At 42.5% G+C, this 24483-nt stretch overlaps 1 protein-coding gene across 1 annotated transcript in view; it reads right to left on the reverse strand.

The window, feature by feature from the left end:
• Positions 1-7517: 7517 nt before the first annotated feature.
• The window catches only part of ZCCHC7 (zinc finger CCHC-type containing 7), a 161525-nt gene continuing 144559 nt past the window's right edge, over positions 7518-24483 (reverse strand). Inside the window, exons 6-8 of the mRNA XM_056848601.1 lie at positions 15796-15891; positions 9482-9599; positions 7518-8006 (exon numbers count right to left, since the gene is read on the reverse strand). Of these exons, the coding sequence (XP_056704579.1) occupies positions 7567-8006; positions 9482-9599; positions 15796-15891 (654 nt within the window). The 3' untranslated portion in view covers positions 7518-7566. The remainder of the gene's footprint in view (positions 8007-9481; positions 9600-15795; positions 15892-24483) is intronic.

A 24483-nucleotide genomic window follows, 5' to 3' on the forward strand; every position in this document is an offset into this window, starting at 1 on the left:
ATAACACTGTAGTGTTGTAAACGATAGTTTAAGCAGGCTCTCTGAATTCTCAGCGTTCATTTTAAAAGATTAGCAAGTCTGTACCTCTTCCCCGCACAGAGATGCGCTTTATCCTTATATCGCTGCGAGGGAAGGAACTGGAGATTTACTTAAAACAAAACAAAACTGGGAATTCAGAGAACCATCTTAAACTACCCTTACAACACTACAGCGATATTGATATTTTAGGGTTATCTTAAAAAAAAACAAAAAAAAAAACTGGAATTATTCCTTGGAGGGGAGAGGGAGTGGTTTAATGATGACGACAGCCTAAACATTGAAAAGTAGGCTGGAGGTGGGTGCAACAAGGAAAACCGACAGAAACATTACACATGAGGAAAAAGCTGACTCAAAACCGGAATCCATAAAAACATTGGGGGAAGTTGTCTCAAAAGAGCGAGAAACCCTCCACGGGGGTGGGGTGGGGGGAGAGAGGGACAAAGTGAAAACCAAAGGCACAAAAATGTGTGCGGGAATCAAGGAGATAAACTGAAACAGTATGAGATCACAACGGATGACAAACCCATGTGGAAAGCCCAATATCTCTCCTAGATAGAGCCCCTGCTGGAACAGACCAGTGGCCCATCTCATCCAGCATCCTATTTCAAATGGCAGCTAACACACAGGGTACAGAAACCGAGGCCTTCCCCTGATGCTGCCTCCTAGCACTGTTATTCAGAGGTTTACTGCCTCTGAATACAGAGGTCTCCTTTAGTAACCACGACCCAGTAGCCATTGATGGGACATATCTACCATAGATCTGTCCAATTGTGTCTTAAAGACATCAATGCTGATGGCCATCACTATATCATCTTCAGAGAATATAATTCAATTCAGTGAATATAATTCAATTACTTGTTGAATAAAGAGGTATTCCCCCCTTCTGACACTATCTACCATAAGTTTCACTGGGTGCCCCCAATTTCCAGTATTATGGGAGAGGTTGAATACATTTTATCCACTTTCTCTACCCCATGCATAATTATATTCATCTCAATCACGTCCTCCCCCCAGTCAACTTTTTTTTCTAAACTGAAAAGCCCCAGACACTTCAACCTCCTCATTGAAAAGGTGTCTATCACAAAATCATCCTGGTTGGCATCTTCTGCAGTTGTTCCAGCTCTGCAACATCTTTTTTGGAGATGTGGCAACCCAAAGTGTACACAGTATTCCAAATGATGCCGCACCATAGGTCAAAAAGGGCCATTTTATTTTCAGTCCCTTTCCTACTATCCCTCAGCATGGATTTTGCCTTCTTCATCGTCACACACTGAGTTGATATTTTCATAGAGATTTCCACTACAGCTCCAAGATCTCTTTCTCAGTCTCTCCCAGTTGAGACTCAATCAGCATTTATTTAAAGTTAGGATTTTTTGGTTGTTATTCCAATATACACCATCTTACACTTATCTACATTGAATTTTATTTCTTACATTGTTGCCCACTCACCAAATGTAGAGAGATCCTTCTGAAGTTCTTCACAATCTGCTTTGGTTTTCACCACCCTGAATAAAAAGGTGTCATTCGCCAACTTGACCACTAACCTGCTCACCGCTAATTCTTTTATAAACAAGAAGCAACCATGAAGATTTGGCTTTGAGCTTACATAGTTTCCTTATGGAAGAGGAGGAGGAGGAAGAGGAAGAAGAAGTCTTGATAGGGATATCAGTTCGCTGGCACTTTAGTTTTCTTAAACAGATTCTATAGCAACAAACATTAGGATGGAGCAAGGTAAAGTGAGTAAAAGCAGAAAAGAAAATGAAACCCTCTTTGCACAGAGATTATGCAAGCAATAGTCAAGCTATATTAGTTTCTGTAGAAAGTTATGATCACTGTAATAGAATTATCAGCATATAACATCAGAGTTATTGAGCCTGAACCTGAATTAAAATATAAAACAGAAATTCAGAAGACAATGTAATATAAAAGGGTATGAAAAACCAGGGATTATCTTGAGAAAGGATTTAGGTAAACTCCATCAAGATAATCACAAACCAGTCTATACCAAAGAAGATCTAGAAATGAAGAAAAGCTGAATGTTAAGGATCTCAATAGGCAAAATGAATGTAATAACTCTGCTATATTTTCTTCTGTACCTCTGTAAAAAAATTGTATACAAAAATGGCAAATGTGGGATGCTGAGAAATCTAAAATACTTTTCCTAGCTGTACTGACAGAAAACGAATGGTGGGCTAGCAGTATAAATTTTGTTGGAAGACTATAATTTACTGGAACCCGAGCACTCCCAGTTTATTTTGTAAATTATGGAATTAGTTGTGTAATTTTACAGAAATATTTGGGACTGCCCTATCTGCTTCATCTGTGAATTCATGTCTAGAGTTCCATTTCTTGGCAGGACAGCACACTGGCTTCTACATTTATAGAAAATAGACACTGCATGCAATTTAGTATAAATAAGAGATTTTATCATCCATTGTGTAATATTCATTCATTCTCCCATTCTCAGTCGTCCTTTCTTTCTCAACAGTGTATCATCAGCTGTCTGTCACTCTTCCGAGGCACTGTCATATTTACCATATTTTTGCTTTTCCTCTTCACATCCAAGTGGAGTGTTCGGCAATAGGGATTTCGTTTTTCAGGCAAATGAACTGACATTTTATTTTAAGGCAGACATGATGTAGTGCCTTGTGTTCTTGAACTGTGAAAGAAAATGTGAATAAAAGAATCCACATTTTTGGCATTTAAGGCATTTATGGCATTTCTTCCTGATAACCTGGAGAACATTTAGAATCATAGAGTTGGAAGGGACCACCAGGGTCATCTAGTCCAACCCCCTGCACATCGCAGGAAATGCACAACTACTTCCCTCCCACGCCACCAGTGACCCCTACTCCATAATTTAGGTTACCAGAGAGAGATGCTTGTGGGGCAGGAAAGTGCTCTAAGATACAAACATTTAAAATTATTAATTTTAGATGCTTCCTTTGGAATTTATGAAAGTTGATTAGTTTTCTAGTACCTTACATTCATAATTTAATTTTTGAATGGGTGGGCCATAGCTTTATAACAGACCCATAGCTTTATAAATGAACAGCTCTGGTATGAATAATTCAATATGCAAGAAGGATGTGGTAATCTACTCAAAAGAAATATTCTGCCTCATTTGAAAGTATTTTCAGACTCTGCATTTGGGTACACATTGATGTCTGTCATTGCAAACTTTTGTTTTTGTAAGAACTCCAAAGTCAGCCCTGCCTGAATGACCAATGAAAAAAACTCAGCCCTGGAGTTTGTCGTTTCACTCCGCACCCATGAATAGGCGTTATATGTTTCGGATCATTAAACTCTGCTGCGAGTGAGCGGCAAAGTCAGCCCTGTGTAAATGACCCAAGATATCTTGGATTTAACTTGGGTTCCGAATATGCAAAAGAATACTGGGTATGTAAATTGTTTCACAGATTAAGTTGAAGGAGGTTTGCTACAGCAGCTCTGGAAATACCATGCAGAATACTCCAGCTCCTTGGTATTTCTGACTTGTCCACTTCCTCAGAATCCATATTCTAATACAGGTAGAAGACGAGCAGGTTTTAGAAACCACCTTTTGACTGGCGTATGGAGTCCCCAGCCAATAATTAACGCTTTATTCCTGCCCATCCTACCCCACACGCCACTCCTGAAGAAATCAGATTCTGACCATTTCTGCTACCTTCTTGCCACCTCTTTATGTTGAGGGGAAGCCCTTTATTTATTCCCACGGTGCCAACTCCCTCATGCTACTTTGCCAGTGCATATCAACTGTGACCCTGAGACACCATCCCCTCCTGGGATGAGGATGTTATTCAGCCCCAGGCTTCTTGAGAGAGAAGACTGACAGTTCTTTGAAAAGGAGAAAACCAAAGCAACCCCCCAGCACGTGGAAAAGCTGACATACTGAAGTGCACTTCGCTTTGAAGAGATAAAAGACGACACGGGCAACTTGTGCTGGCCTAAAATATACCTGAAGAGGATTTACTGTTAATTTTTTTTCATTGAGCAGAACTGCAGGAAATATTTTTGTGTGTGCATGGGTCTCAGCAGTCAGTTTTAATGCTGCTTGCATATGACAATCTTTACTGCATGATTTTGCTCAGATTATTGCACTATATCACTATCTGATTGTCCACTTCCCCCTCTAGATTCTGTTTTGAATGTGCTACCTGGTTATTTTTTTTCCATTCCTGTTTGACCCGGTCTGTGGGAGTTGAGAAAAAAGAGCCAGTGTGGTGTAGTGGTTAAGAGCAGTGGTTAGGAGTGGCGGATTCTAATCTGGAGAACCAGGTTCGATTTCCCCACTCCTCTACATGAACGGAGGACTATAATCTGGTGAACTGGATTGGTTTCCCCACTCCTCCACATGAAGCTAGCTGGGAGACCTTGGGCTAGTCACAGTTCTCTTAGAGCTCTCTCAGCCTCACCCTACCTCACAAGGTGTCTGTTGTGGGGAAAGGAAGGAAAGGAGATTGTAAGCCAGCTTGATTCTTCCTTAAGTGGTAGAGAAAGTCGACGTATAAAAACCAACTCTTCTTTTTCTATGACATCTCTGCTATTCATCTCTCTTGATTAACTCCCAGTTTTATTATATTGATTTTAAAGGTTTCATTCAAAGTTCTTAATTTTGCACCGCCTTCGAGGAGAGAGGAAATTTCATGTTATGCCCCTGGTGCCCAGTGGGGCTTCTCATGAGGTGTTCCCCTTTCTTTGCTTTGGCTGGGGAAATGTCCCCCTTGATGCCCAATGGGGCTCCCTGTGAGGTGCTCCTGCCTTCTTGCTCTGCTTTGGCTGCAGGCTACTGGCAATCTCCTGGCACTTCCTCTCCATCAGCCTTGGAGGAAGTACCTCGCCCTTCCACTTTATGGCAAAGCAGGTTCTCCACCGATATTGAGTATGTGGGCACTTTTGGCTTCTAAAAACAGTGGGCACCACCGACTTGACAGGATGAGGAGGCAGCCAGTCACAAAATGGTTGCCATGGGGGCTGGGGCCAGTCACAAAATATTGGGAAATTCCAAGCCAAGAGGCCTCCTACGGAAGTGAGAGTTTTCAAAGCAGTGCTCTTGGCAGACACGAAGTTGATGCCTCCTGAGCTCATCAGAAGCAACTCTGCTCCAACATGGTGGAGGAAAGCCAAGACCGGCTCTTTGCTTTGGGGAAGAATGAAATGGGTGCCAGGAAGAGAGAAAGGAAGGAAGGGTTGTTTTTTATACGCCAACTTTCTCTACCACTTAAGGATCAAACCCGCTTACAATCACCTTCCCCTTCCCACAACAGACATATTGTGAGGTAGGTGGGGCTGAGGGATTCAGGGAGAACTGTGACTAGCCCAAGGTCACCCTTGGCTTTATGTGGAGTGGGGAAACCAACCCAGTTCACCAGATTAGACTCCGTGCTCATGTGGAGGAGTGGGGTATCAAACCCGGTTCTCCAGATTAGAGTCCACTGCTCTTAACCACCGCTCTTAATCACTACACCATGCTGGCTCTCTCCACGCAGGTACCATGGTGTTCACAGGAGATGCATGGGGGAACAGTGCCATAAGGGAACATCCCAAAATGTGATTCTTCACCTGCAGTGGGGCAGTCCACTCTACCACTTCAGATCTTTGTGAACTAAGGCTGAGGCAGAAGTTATGGAGAAAGACGTCTCTCTTCTTAGGACCTAGGGAGACCTGCTTCCAGTCAGAGCAAAAAATAGCAAGCTAGACAGGCCAATGGCACGATTCAGTAAGATTATCATGATGTGTTCAACTTTAAGAAGCACTAAAGGACAGCTTCCATTTTTATGACAGCAGGAAAGAGGTTTATCCATGACAATAGGATTTCAGTACTGACCCGCAGTCGCCCAGGACAGCTTCACAATTCTTCTTACGAGGAGATTAACGTCCGTCAAAAAAGATAATGTGTAAAAACAGCCCAAAAACTTGCTATAACTAACATCATTTGATAGTATGAATTTAAGATGTTACAGACTTGATTTCCCGAGGCAAACAAGGAAGTCACTGTTACTTTCCCCCTTGGATATTGCATTTATTCCTGTAACAAAATTAACTACTGCAAATGGACAGAAATGCATTGTTTTAAAGAAACAGAATTATAAAACAATTTATTTCTGAGAACAGATGGGTTTTTACATGATTACATTCTTAAAAAAACTCGACACCTACTTACAAAGATTTAATTCAACATTTAAATCCATAGTTAAATTTTTAATAATTTAATTGCAACGTTAGTTAGCTACGCTAAGGAAGTTGGGAGGCAAAATCCTGAAAACCACCTAACTTTAAAGTCCCAATGGGTGAGGTTTCAGGATTTTACTGTTTCTATTAAAAGAAAAGAAAAAAGAAAAAATTTTTTAAAAAAGAAGAAAATAAAGATCTGCTTTCCTACCAGGCACGCTACTCAAACTTGTGGAGAAGGGAGTATGACAAACCAAAGACACAGGTAACAAATTCTAAGACGGGAGGACGCCATCAGCATGAGACAGAAACATCATGACAGATCCTGGCAGGTAAATGAATCAGGATGAAAAGGAGAACCTGCTTGCAGTATCTCTCTCCCCACCGCCTATCTATTTCATACATTAAGGGGTTAAGCAGAGATGTCAGGAGAGCCACTGGAGATCTCCTGGGGGGCTTCTAAAAGTAGTCAGGGAGTAACTTGGATTTGGGGATCACAGTGCCACAAAAGTAGCTGTTTCCACTGAACTTTTATTCTGCTGTAGACACGGTTTCCCCTGGCAGAGGAACTAGACGTTTGGGGGGAGAGAGAGACGCATCATGAAAAATGGTGCATGGAAGGAAAGGTTAAACTCCCCTTTTTTCCTAGCTCTGTCGCCCCAATTGGAACACGCCCACTTCTTTTAAGAAGCCATGAGAGATCATGGATTTCCAGGCATTTCATAACACGTATTCCATAAATCATGAAAGAAGAACGAAGCCACTACCAATGTCGGGTCTCATGAGAAGGGGGATGATGTGCACCCCTGTCCCTGCATCAGCTGCTAAAAAGGAATCATGAGTCACTCATACCTTCTGCCGCTTCTGCCACATACGTGCAACAGTTCTAAGTTTATTTCTTGTAGTCTCCACACCCCTCTGAGAGTTTTCCTAGTTTAAAAAGCTGCTCTTTAAAGGCCAAGATGCAAGCAAACCAAGTGTGCTCAGCAGGTGCTTTAATAAATCGTAGGATTTGTAAAAAAAAAAAAAAAAAAAGTACATATGAAACAGAGGAGACCCGAATGCTCCTTTTGCTTTCAGCTTTGCCACCTGCCCTCCCCCAAAAAACACCTTTAATCCAAATACAGACATTGCAGAAAACACACCAGTACCGATGTACACATGAATCACCGTCACAGACCAAGATGCCCTCAGAGAGATGGCACGGACGAGCTTCTCTGCTTTTTGGTATCCCAGCCTCTGCTTAGATGGCCTGATGTGGTCTGGCGCTCTACACTGTAACATGGAGAGGGTGGGTCAAAGCCTCGCCTGAAGCTAAGCCCCACCCACTCCCCAAGCTACCTTCTTGCAATCATATCAGTTACTAGGCTTCTGTTTTGATTTCTTCTTTCTCTGCTTTATAAGAAATAAACTTTCATCCCTGGTGGGGCTACTGACTGTGTAGTTCTTTTTTTTCTTTTCCCCACGTTTTCTTGCTGCCTCCGAGGAAGCCTTCGCAATTTCTGGTTTGTCCCCATTTGCAGAAGCACTGGGTTTTTTGTGCCACTTCAGAGCTTTCGAGTGACCTCCTCTGGGAAAGTTCTCCTCTATGTTACAGTTGTTTTGGACGTCTTTCTTGTGTTTCCTTCCTTTGTGTTTGTCTGCCTGGGACTTCTTGAGCTTTCTGTGACGCTTTTCCACTCTTTTGTTGTGTTCCTTCAACAGTTTCCCCTTTTTCTTATGGGTGTGCACCTTCTGGTCATCATCCATGTGTGGTCTCTTCAATGCCATGGGAAGAAGGCCAGCTTCCTGAAGATCTGTAAAACCAAACACTGGGTGATACTTAAGAGGTCACATTATTAGAACATAAAAGCCCAGCAGCACATGCAAGTTGGAGTTGCGCTGGATTTAAATGGCTGGAACCAGTACTCAGTCAGCAGATCTTTCCCCTGTTACCTTCCTGCTACTAGTCCCTTTCCAGCACTGGGAAAGTTGATTCCCAGGGTCACGGAACTTGTGTGGACTAACAGCCCAAATGGTCAAGGGACTGTGTGAAATTGCTTTCCCCCTCCCTTCTATCAGATTATTCATGAAATTAAAAAGGCTTGCTGTGGGGATCCACAATCTTTTGGCTCATGGATTGTCAGATCTAACCCACTGTTATTAAATACAAGGGTGTACATTTGGCTAAAGCTGAACCGAAAAAATCCCGAAATTACCTTATTGGTATTTTTCAGGTGTTTTTTTTTTAACCAGAAAAAAATGGCGGCAATTAAAGGGAGTCAAAAAAGAAGATCCTGAATAATGCCATTTTTTTGGCATTTTTCAGGTCCAGTTTGGCTCTGCCACCATTTCCCCCCTCCCTCACCTGCTGGCTCAGCCCTCGCCACCTCTGAAGTCCACGTGGACTTCGGAGGCAGCAGGCAGTGCAGAACTGAACACTGGGCTCAGCTGAAACCAGAGTTCAACTCTGTGCCACGTATTTTTTGGGTTCAGGTTTAGTAAACCTGAAGATTTTCGATTATCCGAAAATAGCCAATATAAGGATTTGTCTATTTTTTTTTTTAATTTCCGGGTTTATTAAACCCAAACCTGAAAAATGCCGAAAAAAATGGTGCACAGCCCTATTAAATACTTTGGCAACAAATGGATACTTTTCTATCCCACTCATTTTAGAGGTCAAGCTGCAGAGAAAAGCCAACCAACAATCATAACATAGGTGTCACAGATACGTTTTCTCAGTGAGTTCATACCAGCATTAAGGGTATCCCAACCCAATAAACAAACATCCAACCTTATATAGAGAAATCTATATGATGAGATGTTTGAGGCCAACAAACTGTGAAATCTCCAGGTACTTAGCAGCTTTAGTCATATACAGGTTTAAAACAGCAGTAATCCTGACTGAATACTAATTGATGCAATTTTTATGAGTACTTACAATACTCATGTTCTCCAATACTCATGTGCACATGTTCAAATTTTTACCTTAGAAATAAGTTTGGTTCTTTACAATATTTTTCTTGCGTGCTGCTCAAAACGCAGAAGTAACTGGATACTTCAGTTTCTCGATAAGGAACCAATGTGGCCTTGTTGACTGCTGAACAAAATGTTTTAAGGCCAGAATTGTCTTTGGAGGCATCACATTACAAATGGAAAATACTGTTTGTGTCAATTCTGAAATAATCCTGAGTCTACTTATTTTAATTCTCAAGCATAAATCAAATTAGCATAAATATGTTTACTACTTCTGTTAACAGACAACGATAAAAGCATGAAATGTTTATCATACCTTGCACTTTTTTCTTTGCTTTTTGAAAGCCCCTCTTGATATCATATTTATTATCATAGTAATAGACGAAGGGGAAAGTAGGGAACGTCCCTCCAAACATCCGCTTCTCTGAGCATTCCTATAAATTGTATTTTGAAATGTTAGTTCTTTGACAGACAGTCTCTCCTACTTTGGGTTCAATAACTCAACATTTGAACACATTCAGGGAAGCCAACGAAGAAAGTTGGTAGAGCAAACAGTTTTGCTGGCCTGCAGTAATGAGACCTTTTGTTAACCGATACTAACAAGATATCTGTGGGGCAAATTAAGATCCCTGGCCTTCAAGAGAAATGTATTCCCGTGCTTCGCTTTTAATATCCTCATAAGTAATCTAGCTGCATGCACAGGAAGATATATTGGATTAGTGAAGCTTGATTCCCTTTGAACGCCTAAGCTCATTCTTAGTTATACAATTTATTCACAACAAAAATTATTTTCTCACTGCTTCATACACTAGACCAACTATTTCCTGTTTGCCTTCTATGATCTTAAATGAAGGGTTTATGCACACTGAGACCTTTTACTACTTGTTAATGTGATTTTTCTATTCCTGGGATGTTGACCAGTAAAATGTTTACAGGAGGAATATAGCTCTCTTGGTGATACAGTAGATGCAGAAGGTCTCCATTTCAACCTGTGGTTTGTTTTCTACCTGTTTCAACCAAACATTTTCCGAGACCCCTCCAGAATATTTTCAGACAAGACTATGCGAAGAAGCCCAGTTAATCTTTGATAGCTGTGGAACACCCTCCCCCCAAGGTCTTCTCAGAGACGCTGCACAAAGTCTAGAGTGTAATGCTGCAGACAGATGGTCCTTTTTTGTTAATATGTTGACAGTAAAGCCCCAGCGGGTGAAAAACGTACAAGCCTCCAAAAACCGGCACGCCTGCTTCCTCTTCTGAACATCACCACATTGAATCATCATCTCAATGGTGTATGACATGCACTTTCCCAGACCCCTCTCTTTCAGGTAAGCTGCCACTCCTGCCACACGCTTTGTACTGTTAAATACTCCAGGGAGGCTTCTCAGCACCACAGGTAATTCACCCAGGACTGAAAGCTCGGCCTGCTACTAACCCACCTGAGAAACGTTTGGTCAAACTGACAGCTTGGAATACAAATGCAAAGCGAATCGACCGGTCCTCTCTTTCTTGCGTTGCAACTTGCAACAGTGGGCAACGAAGTCTAAATACTGAAATGGGCTCTTCAGAATTTGGGCAACAACTGAACGGCTGCTGCAATTTAGGTTCTTGCCGATTCTGAGGGCACTTTCAGAACTTGCCTGCCCCTACAAACCTCTCAACATCCGGGTCATTGCCTCACCCCTTTTAATCTTCCAAGTTGCTTTCCGGTTCTCTTTACCCCATAAGACCACAATTTTTGAAAAGGGTCCTTCTTCTTCGGCTCAAAAGTCACCTTACATGTAACATGTGATCGCCACGGGGACTTGCAGCCATATGCCAGCTGCAAGTTCCCCATAGGAACTCAATTCTGAAGTGCCGATGGACCTGATTTGGATTGTAGGGGGATGCACATCTACTGGATTCTTGCATATCAAACCTTTGCATACCACACCTAATCCAATCACGGCTGGTAATATCATTTACTTGCTTTTGACATTTACATTGTCATAGTGTGTCTAATTCACTCTTCTCTACTTAAGGATAGATGGACTCACATTCTAGCTGTATCTGAAGAAGTGAGCTGTGGATCACCAATGCTCACACCCTGTCAGAAATTTTGTTAGTCTTTAAGGAGCTACTGGACTCTTCCTCTTTTCTACCGCTAATGACAGACTAAAATGGCTACCCCTCGTGGATACATGTGAGGCAAATAATGTGAGGCATGTGAGGCAAATAATACCTCAGGGCCATTTGGGGTCGGGAAAATGGTACAGGAGAGTAGGCTGAAGCCCCCCCTCACCTCCAGCATGGTCCTGATCCAAATTAGACCCCTGCGGTGCTTCAGAATTGAGTTCCCATGGGGAATTTGCAGCTGGCATCCTGCTGCAAGCCTCTGTGGCAATCTTGTGTTACATGGGATGTGTACTTTGGGCCTTAAGCTGCTTGCTGCAAGTGCTTTGTGCATTTTACTCCTGCTGAAGAATTGTGACTCCAGTACAACATTTCCAGATCTCCCCATCTCCTTTCTCATCAAGTGCAGTCTCTAACAGTTTTGCCCATGACCATAAACTCTAATAAATTGGGAGAAACAAAGCACCAGGAGCAGATGGGATATCAATAGAGCTATTCCAAGCCACAGAAACGGAGTACATTAAAATCTTGACAAGAATATGCCAACAAATATGGAAAACAAAACAATGGCCCACAGACTGGAAACAATCAGTTTACAACCCAATTCCAAAGAAAGGAGATGTCAAAGATTGCAGCAACTACCGAACTATCACATTAATTTCTCATGCATGTAAAGTGATGCTCAAAATCCTACAACAAAGACTACCATATATGGAACAAGAAATGCCTGGTGTTCAACCTGGATTCAGAAGAGGAAGAGGCACCAGAGATCATATTGCAAACTTACGTTGGTTAGTGGAGCATACAAGAGAATTTCAGAAGAAAATCAGCTTGTGTTTCATAGATTACAGCAAAACGTTTGACTGTGTGGATCATGAAAAGCTGTGGCTGGTTTTAAAGGAAATGGGTGTGCCACAACATTTGATCGTTTTGATGAGCAACCTGTATTCTGGACAAGAGGCCACAGTTAGGACAGAATATGGAGAAACAGAATGGTTTCCAATTGGCAAAGGTGTTAGACAGCAGGAAAACTGGATTAGATTTAGAGGAGGGTGGAGTGAAAATTGGGGGGAGGAACATTAACAATTTGAGATATGCCGATGATACTACATTACTGGCAGAAAATAGCGAAGACCTGAAACGACTACTGCTGAAAGTTAAAACAGAAAGTGCCAAAGCAGGATTGCAGCTGAACACCAAGAAGACAAAAGTAATGACTACAGGAGAATTACACAACTTTAAGGTTGACAATGAGAAAATTGAAATTGTTGAAGACTTTCTATTCCTTGGCCCCATCATCAACCAAAAGGGAGACGGCAGCCAAGAAATCAGAAGGTGATTGAGACTGGGAAGGGCAGCCATGAAGGAGCTAGAAAAGATTCTTAAGTGTAAGAATGTGTCACTGGCAACCAAGATCAGGTTAATTTGTGCCATTGTATTCCCTATTACTATGTATGGGTGTGAGAGCTGGATAATGAAGAAAGCTGATAGGAAGAAAGTTGACTCCTTTGAAATGGGGTGTTGGAGGAGAGTGTTACGGATTCCGTGGACTGCCAAAAAAAAAACACAAAAAAAAACAACTCAGTGGGTTTTAGATCAAATCAAGCCTGAACTGACCCTAGAAGCTAAAATGACTAAACTGAGGCTATCATACTTTGGACATATTATGAGAAGACAAGAGTCACTGGAAAAGACAATCATGCTAGGAAAAGTGGAAGGCAGCAGGAAAAGAGGAAGACCCAACAAGAGATGGATTGACTCTATAAAGGAAGCCACGGCCCTCAATTTTCAAGATCTGAGCAAGGCTGTTAAGGATAGGACACTTTGGAGGACACTGATTCATAGGGTCACCATGCGTCGGAAACGACTTGACGCCACTTAACACACACAACCTCCAGCCTCCTGAGTTCTTCAGGAATCCACTGAGACGGCTGTTTCTCATCAAAGTGACTACTGCGTCACCCATCTTCCTTCGTGATGGCCAGGAAAGAAGCCAAGCAGATGCTCTAGCACTGAGCCCCACCACATAAGGCAAGGTTATCTCCAGGATCAGAGGAGAATGCCTATTATCTTTGGTGCTGCGGAACACAGGCAGGACGGTACTGCTGCAGTCGTCTTGTTTGGGGGCTTCCTAGAGGCACCTGGTTGGCCACTGTGTGAACAGACTGCTGGACTCGATGGGCCTTGGTCTGATCCAGCAGAGCTTTTCCAATGTTCTTAATTTGGATCCAGTGCAGTTCTTGTTGTGTTCCTATCTCAGAGGCTGAAAATAATGGCACAAATTGCTGATTAATGCTTCTCCTAAAATACACTGTACCACTGCAGGAGACAGAATCCCACCTTCTGTGGACTCCAGGTGATGGGCTTCCATCGATTTCAGCTGCCATCGATTTCAATGAGGAATGCATGAACACATGAAGCTGCCTTATACTAAATCAGACACTCGGTCCATCAAAGTCAGTATCGTCTACTCAGACCAGCAGAGGCTCTCCAGGGTCTCAGGCAGGGGTCTTTCACATCACCTACTTGCCTAGTCCCTTTAATCGGAGATGCCAGGGATTGAACCTGGGACCTTCTGCATGCCAAGCAGATGCTCTCCCACTGAGCCACAGCCCCTCCCCATGAGGCAAGGTTCCCACTGAATTGTGTATACCTGAACTTAAACAGGTGCAAAGTCTCTTAAAAGTATGTATGATAGTTGGCCAGGAATGCTGAACATTTCTTACTCAAATTCCCTCATAAGTTTATTGAGGTGTACATTTAATGATCAAAACATGTATTAGGTGCCTACAGACACTAATCTATATTTGTTATTGTAGGACAGTGACTGCTGAAACTGTAATTTGAAGTCAGTTGTAAGGAACTCTTGTCAGATCTCAATGAAGTCAGTTGAATTTTAATGTGCTTCATCACTTTACTAGATTCTTCTCATAACTTATAACTTGCGGCATATTTGAAAGAGGCACAAAATAAGTCAAACTGGGTAATTGCTGAAGTTTGGACATAATTAATTTGGTCAGTATGAACTAAATCTACCTATTTTAAACAGGCTGGCTGATTACAGTGCAGAGAACTTAGATAATTCACTTAGAATGCAGCAAGAAATGGGCTAGAAAAGAAGGTTTTACCCTGTGCTGTACTAAATGTTCCCGTTTCAAATCTGCATAATTGCACAATAAATGTCTTTTTATCCAAAGCCATGTGATTTGCTGAGCGCTTTCTACCTCCCTCAGTTGCTGGGCTTCGTTTTTGCTTTACTGGCAAGGGTTGGCTGGTGCTCCCGACAGTGAAAGCAATCAAAGCTCCACCCTACCTTTGTCTGATCCACCTAAGACTCCTGGGACAATCAAGCCCTTCACATATGTCTCCTTCCTCTCTTTTAATAAACTGACACAATCATTTATCTCACTGTAGAATCATAGAGTTGGAAGGGACCACCAGCGTCATCTAGTCCAACCCCCTGCACAAGGCAGGAAATTCCAAACTACCTCCCTCCCACACCCCCAGTGACCCCTACTCCATGCCCAGAAGATGGCCAAGATGCCCTCGCTCTCATGATCTGCCTAAGGTCACAGAATCAGCATTGCTGACAGATGGCCATCTGGCCTCTGCTTAAAAACCTTCAGGGAAGGAGCACTGTACTCTCCTGTATGAACAAGGAAATCAGACATCGAAAATGTTTCAGGAAAGTTACAGAAGACCCCTGCCAAAGACACCCGTGTACATTCACAGCCTCTCATGAACTATATACTAGTGTGACTCAGAAGTTAACTACTGGTGACTCTTAAGAAGCCTTCCAGATCCTGAACCCTGTGCGTTGTTAAAGAGTCCTTGTTAGTAGCAATATAGTTCTGCTGTACACAGCATTGGTCAGACCACACCTGGAGTATTGTGTGCATTTCTGGAGGCTTCACTTCAAAAGGGATGTGGACAGAATGGAGTGGGTGCAGAGGAGAGCGACGAGGATGACCAGGGGCCTGGAGAAGAAGCCCTATGAGGAAAGGCTGAGGGAGTTGGGAATGTTTAGTCTGGAGAAGAGGAGGTTGAGGTTGAGGTGGGGACATGACTGTTCTCTTTAAGTATTTGAAGAGCTATCACTTAGAGGAGGGCAGGGAGCAGAGGATAGGACTCGCAATAATGGGTTTAAATTGTGGGCAGAGGGGTACCGCTGAATATTAGGGGAAATTTTTTTACAATAAGAGTTTTTCAACAGGTACCTAGGGAAGTGGTGAGCTCCCCCTCACTGGCAGTCTTTAAGCAGAGGCTGGACAAACACTGGTCAGGGATGCTCTAGGCTGATCCTGCATTGAGCAGGGGGTTGGACTAGATGGCCTGTTTGGCCCCTTCCAACTCTGTGATTCTGTGAATACTGAATACTGAATAATAAAGATGATGTTTTACAATTTTATCTTAAAAGAAGAAGCTTTGTAAGCCACCTTGAAGAGATGCTCTGGAGAGGCGGCATAAATTTTTTCTAAACAAGCAAAAACTAACAAACAAACATTTTTGGAACCTACTTACATAGCCATAATGGCCTCTCCGTGAACAGTTGTAACAGTATACTGGAACATCATGTACAGAGAAAGAACTGGCCTTCTTGAGTGGTCCTCGCCTGGTCTGGAAGAGGGGAAAAAATGGCACCAATTAAGTTAAGGAACATTCCAAATAGGAGAAACTATAATTAAAATAACCAGAACTCACCCCCCTCACACTTGAATCAATAGCAGTATAATTAGAGCTGTCATATAAATTTTGAGTGTATTAGATGTAGTCAGTTGATTAACTAGTAATATTGCATAAATTCGCACGTAAGCAAAAGTTCTCAGGGAAAAACGTACTTCCTTTGATTTTAGACGTTACATGTGTTGTGGCAGGACCACCTTAGAAAAGGCATTCCCTCCAGTGCATGAGAGAAGAAATGCCTCTAACAGGGCGACTGTCTCCCATAGTTTCTTCGGTCCCCGTATTAATAAACATTCCACACATACCCCAAATCTTAAACGGACTTAGAAGGATGTAGCTCGGCTTAGAATGGTTGCATTCAGTTGCTCACTTGTTTGAAATAAGACTGACTGACCAAAGCGCACAGGATTAGCCGGCGCATGCTGGAGCATTAACAGCACAATCCTATGCATGTTCATTCAGAGTAGTGCTTACACATCACAGCACAGCCTGAGAACAGCGAAAAGGAACATAATGTACGGTGTATGCCAATCTTAGAGCAAGTTAAAAATAAACCACAAAACCAACTTAGGAAGAAATACAGTTCTGTTCTCTTACTTTGCTTAAAAGATTCCAGTACAAGGAATTAACCTTCAGATTCTCCTCTTCCACCCCTTAAAGGGTAGTTGGCCTAATGGATGGTCACCCACTAGTACAAGAGCCCTTGAGTATTGAAGCTCTCCATCAAGAATAGCAACATAATATGAAAAGGCTGTTCTTAGACCAGGTACGACTTAAGTTTTCCACACTCCTTTGTTCCGATAACACAAATAAAATTCAGTGGATATTGTCCAAAGAAGGCACATACATGTGCTGGCGAAAATTGCACATGCAATCAAGTTTGCTATTTTCATCACAATCCCACACTACTGGAAAAACAAGTTATGGTCTAGTTTAAAAGAAAAAAGCACAGAACAAAAAATTTAGCTACATGTTTGGTTCTCTCCCAGGCATGTACATATTCTTTGCTTGTGCCACGAACTGGGGAAAAAAACATACCCCCTCTAATAGGTGTCCTGATCAACCTGGCGATTTGTAAGCTTGCTCGAGACAGATTTGAATTCTTGTCTCTAGGGCTTTCAAGTTGGGACTCACTTAATGTAAGAAAAGTACAGATTTGCACTAGCTCCTTTCAGTGAAACAAGACAGATTCTCCTCCTCAAATTAACAGGTTTTAGTTCTAATTATTTGGGGACACAGATGTTATACTATGAACAAATATACTGAATTTGTACAATATCAAACAGAAGCTCAGCTTTTACAGCAGTGGTCCCCAACCTTTTCAAACCTTCAGGCACCTTTGGAATTTTGACCCAGGATGGTGGGTGAAGCCACAAAATGCCGCCGCAGGAAGCAGAGCCAGCCACAAAATGTCAGGGAGTGAGATTATGTATAACCCCAATAGTAATTCTTTCACATTTCCGTCAGAAGCTCTGTTTAACAGGATGCCTTTTAAAAATGATCATATAGTTTTAAAATATTTTCTTGCTTACACACGGGTTACCTTCATCCCAGCAGTAAAGATTCTTGTGCTGTGGTGGCAGTTGCTGTGGAAGCAACGTTGTAGTTTTTTTTTAAATCTACACAATCATATTTCCACTGGCTGATCAGAAGCTCTGCTGGGCAAAACCCCACCTGGCCCACTCACTTTCTAAAAACACAGACCCTGAATTGGGAACCCCTGCAGAAGAGACCTGAGACATAAAAAATGCTAGGAAGAGTGGAATCTTCAAATTTTAGTTATACTGCAGCATACCTAATTTTATTTCAGAATAACAAATTTTAGTTATACTTCAGATTGCAGATATGTAGTATTTCACTATCAGGTAGACACAGTTCTGTGAAAATATAGTTGAACACATGAACACATGAAGCTGCCTTATACTGAATCAGACCCTTGGTCCATCCAAGTCAGTATTGCCTACTCAGACCGGCAGCGGCTCTCCAGGGTCTCTGGCAGAGATCTTTCACATCACTTACTTGCCTAGTCCCTTTAACTGGAGATGCCGGGGATTGAACCTGGGACCTTTGGCATGCCAAGCAGATGCTCTACCACTGAGCCACAGCCCCTCCCCTATTCTATTTCTGTACTAAGTGTGCATAGAAAAATCTGAACTGTTGACATCTGATAAATTCTTTCAAAATAAGCATGTCCTAATTATTTTCCCTCTGCTGGCTGGTTGCCTCTCAAATCAAGCCATTATCCCTTGTGTGTGTAAAGTGCCTTCAAGTCGCAGCCGACTTATGGCGACCCCATTTGGGATTTTCATGGCAAGAGACTAACAGAGGTGTTTTGCCAGTGCCTTCCTCTGCACAGCAACCCTGGTATTCCTTGGCGGTCTCCCATCCAAATACTAACCTGGGCTGACCCTGCTTAGCTTCTGAGATCTGACAAGATCAGGCTAGCCTGGGCCATCCGGGTCAGGGCAAATGTACTTCCCATAGTGGGTGTAACATTCAGAGGTTCCTCTCTCCCACTGCTGACCCCCACTAGGACTGTTCCTCAGGTCTCCTGATATCTGGAAGGAGCATTTAAGGAGACAGAGAGGGCTGCAATGGGAAAGTTCATTACGAGGAACGGTTAAAACACTTAGGGCTGTTTGGCAGAAGAAAGAAGAAAGAAGAAGAAGAGTTGGTTTTTATATGCTGACTTTCTATACCACTTGAGGGAGACTCAAACCGGCTTCCAATCACCAACAGACACCCTGTGAGGTAGGTGGGGCTGAGAGAGTGTGACTAGCAAAAGGTCAGCCAGCTGGCTTCGTGTGTAGGAGTGGGGAAACAAGTCCAGTTTACCAGATTAGTCTCCGCCGCTCATATGGAGGAGTGGGGAATCAAACCCGGTTCTCCAGATTAGACTCCACCGCTCCAAACCACCGCTCTTAACCACTACACTACTGGCGGTTAAGGGGAGACATGATAGAGGTCTGTAAAATTATGCATGGTATGGAGAGAGTGGACAGGGAGAAGCTTTTTTATCTCTCTCATAATACTACAACATAGGGTCATCTGCTGAAGCTGGAGGGTGAGAGATTCCAAACAGATAAAAGGAAATATTTCTTCACACAACACATAGTTAAATTGTGGAACTCCCTGCCCCAGGATGTGGTGATGGCTGCTAACCTGGAAGGCTTTAAGAGGGAGTGGACATGTTCATGGAGGAGGGGGCTATTCATGGCTACTAGTCAAAATGGAGACTAGTCATGATGCAGACCTATTCTCTCTAGGATCAGATGAGCATGCTTATTATATTAGATGCTGGGGAACACAGGCAGGACAATGCTGCTGCAGTTGTCTTGTTTGTGGGCTTCCTAGAGGCTCCTGGTTGGCCACTGTGTGAACAGACTGCTGGACTTGATCGACATTGGTCTGATCCACCATGGCCTTTCTTATGTTCATATTCTTCTCGCTGATCTGAACCAAAGCCAATCAAAGGTATTCCCAGCAATGTATCAAGAGTTTGGAAATGTTATAAAAAACATCGCTTTAAAAGGGTTTTTGGATGTCACGGCTAAAAAATGGTTGGAAGACATCTTCACAGCTAAAGGGGCCAAACAAAGTGCCAACAGTATTTTTTATAACAGTTTCAAACTCTTAATACATCGGTGGGAATACATAGAAAGTGCCAACAGTATTTTTTATAACATTTTCAAACTCTTAATACATCGCTTGGAATACCTAGTGCGGTAACAGCCAAAGTCTGGGAGAAAACCAAACACAAAGGGAGGTTTTGAGCTCTGGAGAAGCTCAGTTACATTGGGATTTCTTTCTTCTACCAATCGATCGAAAAAGTAGTGCTAAAGTTCAAGAATTAAAACCAACAAATTACAACTCTGCAATCTATTGATAATCTGAGAATCATTCATTTTCTCACTATGCGTGTACATGATATCCATTTGCCAGCTTTAGTTGACATCATTTGTAAACAATCTAGTGATATTAGACATCAACACGTTACTGTGACCATCATCTAGCACATCTGCCTGGAATACTGTTGTGCAGCAGCTGATCCAGGGAAATCAACTGCATTACAGAACAACTTACTGTACGTTTCTTTGGCTCTTAAATCTCTTCATCAACCTTCTTCAAAAAAAACCAAATAACCAATTTTATTGTCATATTTCGACTGCTAAATGGAACATGAAATTGAAGCTGTATGACCTGTGAATTGTGTTCTTACAAATTGCTCTCTCGCAGTGCCAACTGTGAGAGGCCTGTACAACAGCTTTTCCCCCAAAGAGGTTTTTACTCAGAAGTAAACTTCACTCAATTTAATGGCACTTAAACTATGCTTAGAAATTATGGCGAAATGTCTTTGTAGATTATTTAGGAAGCTGACCCTGTGCTCAGTTGATAACCTGCTTGCACCCTGCCAGACCACTATAGTTTTGTGGTGAGCAGGTAATTGGTATACTACCACATATAAAACTCTTTCACAGAACATGTTTTACATTAAGAATCTTTAGTCCAAAGGTATCAAAGACAAGGCCCAAGGGCTGGATCCGGCCCTTTGAGTGCTGTTATCTGGCCAGTGAGCCATGCCAAAGCAGCCACCACCCCTGCTTCCAGTTCTGGGCTGTGGGGCCTTCTGATCCACGCTGTGAGCTGGGACTGCTATGAGGGGGCAGCTGGGGAGGGTGATGTACGCGCTGGGCTTGCCAGCTGAGGCAGACAACCCCCAGTCTCGATCTGGGCTGGCGAGCCCGCGCGTGCTGGTACACATGGCCTGGCCTGACCAAATGACATTTATGTCATATTCAGCCCTCATGACAAATGAGTTTGACATCCCTGCGTCCCTGGCTTTTCAATTTAGCAGTATGTCAGGTGGATGAACTAAGAAGGACCTCTTCTGGAGCCCTGGAAAACCCGTTGGTTGACGTGGACAATCTAGTCCACGGGCTAGATTTAGTAAAACAACTTTCTCAGGCAGGAAGGCTGTCAGCACTACTTTTTTTTTTTTAAAAAAATTATCAATTAAAATTATGTATGTGAAGATGCATTATGCTGTAGGAATTTGAGTGCTGGACTGGGAGTTAGGATATCTAGGTTTAAATATCCAGCTTGATATGACCCTCACATAGTGACCTTGGGCTAGTCATTCTCTCTCCGTTTAATCAACCTCACAGGGTTCTGAGGACAGAACAGGATGTGGGGACCATGTATGCTGCCTAGTTGAGTCATGAAAATCAGGTGGTACCAAGTCACCCAGTGGTTACTGCCAGGCCTAGGGTGCAAACCTCTAGGTGGAGCCTGAAGTTGTGATCTCCTGGGATCACAACTGATCTTCAGACAACAGAGATCTGTCTCCCTGGAGAAAATGACTGCTCTGGAGCATGGACTCTATGGCATCATATACTATACTGCTGAGCTCCCTTCTCTCCCCAGATCCTCCAGGAATTTCCCAACCTAGAGCTGCCAACCGTAACCCCAGGCCTGGCCCTGATGAGCTCTCCCTCAAAGGCCAGAACAGCCCTGAAAAGGACCCTGCCTTCTTACTTACAAAAACACAGCCTGAAAAGCTGTGGTTGCCTAGCAATAGCCACTGAGGGCTTCTGTATCTTAAAGCTTCAGGAGCTCCTTTTATCATTTTTTTTTTTAAACCCCTGGTTATTTTTTTTAAAGATTTCAGATTTTTCAAGGTTTGTAGAAAGATCTGTCTTGCCCATTCACAGCTCCAGTCACTGGATTTAAGTATCCTCAGGATTGGCTGATTCCAGTATTGGTATATAGATGATAGAAGTGGTCAGACGAATAGTCTAGCTCAGCATATGGCAGCTTGAGTCACAGATAGGACAGATTTACAATGTGGTGCATTTTCCTTACAGGATACAAACGTACACGGGTGTGTGAGCAGGTGGGCTAGCTGACCCCACTTGTGCATTTAGCTCAATTCTGCCTAACTGCTACAGCCCCCTGCGTAGCATATTATTCAAAAGGGACCCCTAGCCCCAACAGAGGGTCTATAGGAGAAGCAGAGGGCTGCTGGGAGAAGGGTAAAGCAGAGAAGATATGCATTCATGGATACCTTCCATTTGTGGGAGTCTAGATCCAACCATATTCTGCTCCAGAGCTTCTCAATTGTATCAATTGATAAAACAGATGCCTAAATAGTTTGATCAGTTGAAAACATCTCCGACTAATGTTATCCTACTCCCATAGGTATAGGAAGAGCGGCCGGAGAAAGATTCCATTTGGGACATAATTGTACATGAGCACTTGGAATCAGTCACAACGGGAGCCTGTTTTTATGTTTCACAATTCTCACAAAAAATCCTTGAGGAGGGTTTGGATGTATGAGGAACCATGTGTTCATGTGACACTGGAAGCTATCTGCAAGACACTTCCCTTTTGTTTATGTAGCAGAAAAGGTCAGATTTAAAGAGACAAATTAAATTGAATACCTGCTATTCAGATTAACTATGCATATCTCCCTACAGCTGTCCAAAAGAAAAAAGGAGGGGGGGGGGAGAGACCCAGTGTGTCGAGCTCACTATATTCTCATTATTTCAGGTTTTTAAAAAGCATTTAAGGTTTGTGATCCAACTGGTACAAAATGAAGTATTCATAATAGTAGCTCCTCTGTGTTATGGGATTTTTTTTTGTTACAAACATTTAAATAATCTATATTTTGTAGGGCGATATCTTGAAGATTACTTCGCTATCAATATATAGAAGTAATAACCCAGTAGATAGCATTACCTATGAAAGGTCCATCCCATCTGCTATTCTTGCTGAAAGCTTTTCATGCACCAGTAAACTCAGTAAATATCAGAAGATAAAGCGTAAGCCGACCACGCCATGGATTTACTCCTAATGTCTCCTCAAAGTGCAGCCCCGATGCAACCATTACAAACGATTTTCTTCTAATGTCATTTTACATAACCCTTTTTTCTGCATGAGTAGTTAGTGTGGAATGAGTGAATGAATGAATGAATGCCATTAAAACAGTTAATCATTATCTGGGACACTGGCCTTCCTCCCTCCTCTGCCAGAAATCTCCATGACAAAGGCCAAGAGATCAAACCACCGGGGTTGCCTCCCCGGCCCATTTCTGACAGTAATTTTTTATGCAAATGGCGCTGCTGGCCAGCTCCCTCGGTGACCTTGAGATGCCCTTATCTTAAACTGACTTTGATCCAATGAGGTCTTGCTTTTATGAAGCTCATTACTTCTTAAGATATGCATCCGGCTTAAAAATTCACTAATTAAAAGGAATGGTCTGTTCACATTCCCCCCCCCCCTTCTATCTTTTGACGACACATGCTGACAAGGAAAAAACACGCTCGTTTTTTCCCCCTTCCAAATTTGAGTTGGGGGGAAAAATTATTTGACAATATGTTTTCTTTCAAAATGCAAATTAGATTTGGCACGCTGCTCTTTATGTGGGATTCTTCGTAGTCTCCCATTCAGGTTCCTGATCAAATCTATATCAGCTCTGCTTCGGGTGCTCCCACACTATTCAAAGGGACCACGCTATTTGTTTCTTTTTTAAAAAAAATGAAAGGCTTTTACAGTGTACCATGTATTTTAACATTAACAGTAACACGTTAACCAGAATCTAGGGTACACCTTTTGGGGCTTCCATCAACCCCTAAAGATCTCATACTTCTGAGAGATGAGTGGGTCGTCTGGCTCCCCCCACCTCTAGAACACTACCCCCCTATGGTACATCGCAAAGTGCTTTTGAAATATAAGTGCTGAGATCAGATTGGTGGGGGAGATGCTGTTTTTTTTGGGGGGGGGAGTCACTGGACATGAAAAGTTAGCAACACAGACCCCTGGATTGTGGCCGCATGCCCTGCTAAACCGTACATCCAACATACCATGTAGATAAAATGTTGAGGAGTGCACAGTTTAGGATTTGCGACTATGCTTTTTATTGTTTAAAGTTGCTATTAATTGTAAAATCAATGTCTTACTTGACATTGAGTCCCTGAGAAAGCACCATCACAAGTCAAGTCTTATGTGATCCATCAAACAAATCCCTAATGACATGATTTTGACAGCAGAATAAAACATGAAAAGTTGCAATTGCTTACTAATACCCTCCGATCCGCTGAATCTGAGGTCACTGTCTTGTGACATTAATCAGTTTACACCAGCTATCACCCTGTCTGGTTTAGGCTGTTCCATATGTAGACCAAACTGTATTACAGTAACACCCAATCCTGACAAACTCTGGTTTTCTCTGCAGCAGAATTTTAACTCTGGGCTAGTGCTCGTTTGGGACATGCATCTGACCTGCACTGTCTTTACAGAATAATCCTGTAGTCTGTTTAGTAGTATGAATACAGGGAAAACTATGCTTCAAGAGGAAGACATTTCCCCAACTTAAACATGTACAGAAATCTGGCAAGTGGAATATAGTGACAGACACTTGCACGCAGTTTGTCAGATGTTCCTTTAATTAATTAATTTAAAAAATTTATTAGCTACCTTTCTACCTTATGGAAGAAGAGTTGGTTTTTATATGCTTTCTCTACCATT

Source organism: Euleptes europaea, chromosome 4, assembly GCF_029931775.1.
Source record: "Euleptes europaea isolate rEulEur1 chromosome 4, rEulEur1.hap1, whole genome shotgun sequence".
In the NCBI taxonomy this organism is placed as follows: domain Eukaryota; kingdom Metazoa; phylum Chordata; class Lepidosauria; order Squamata; family Sphaerodactylidae; genus Euleptes; species Euleptes europaea.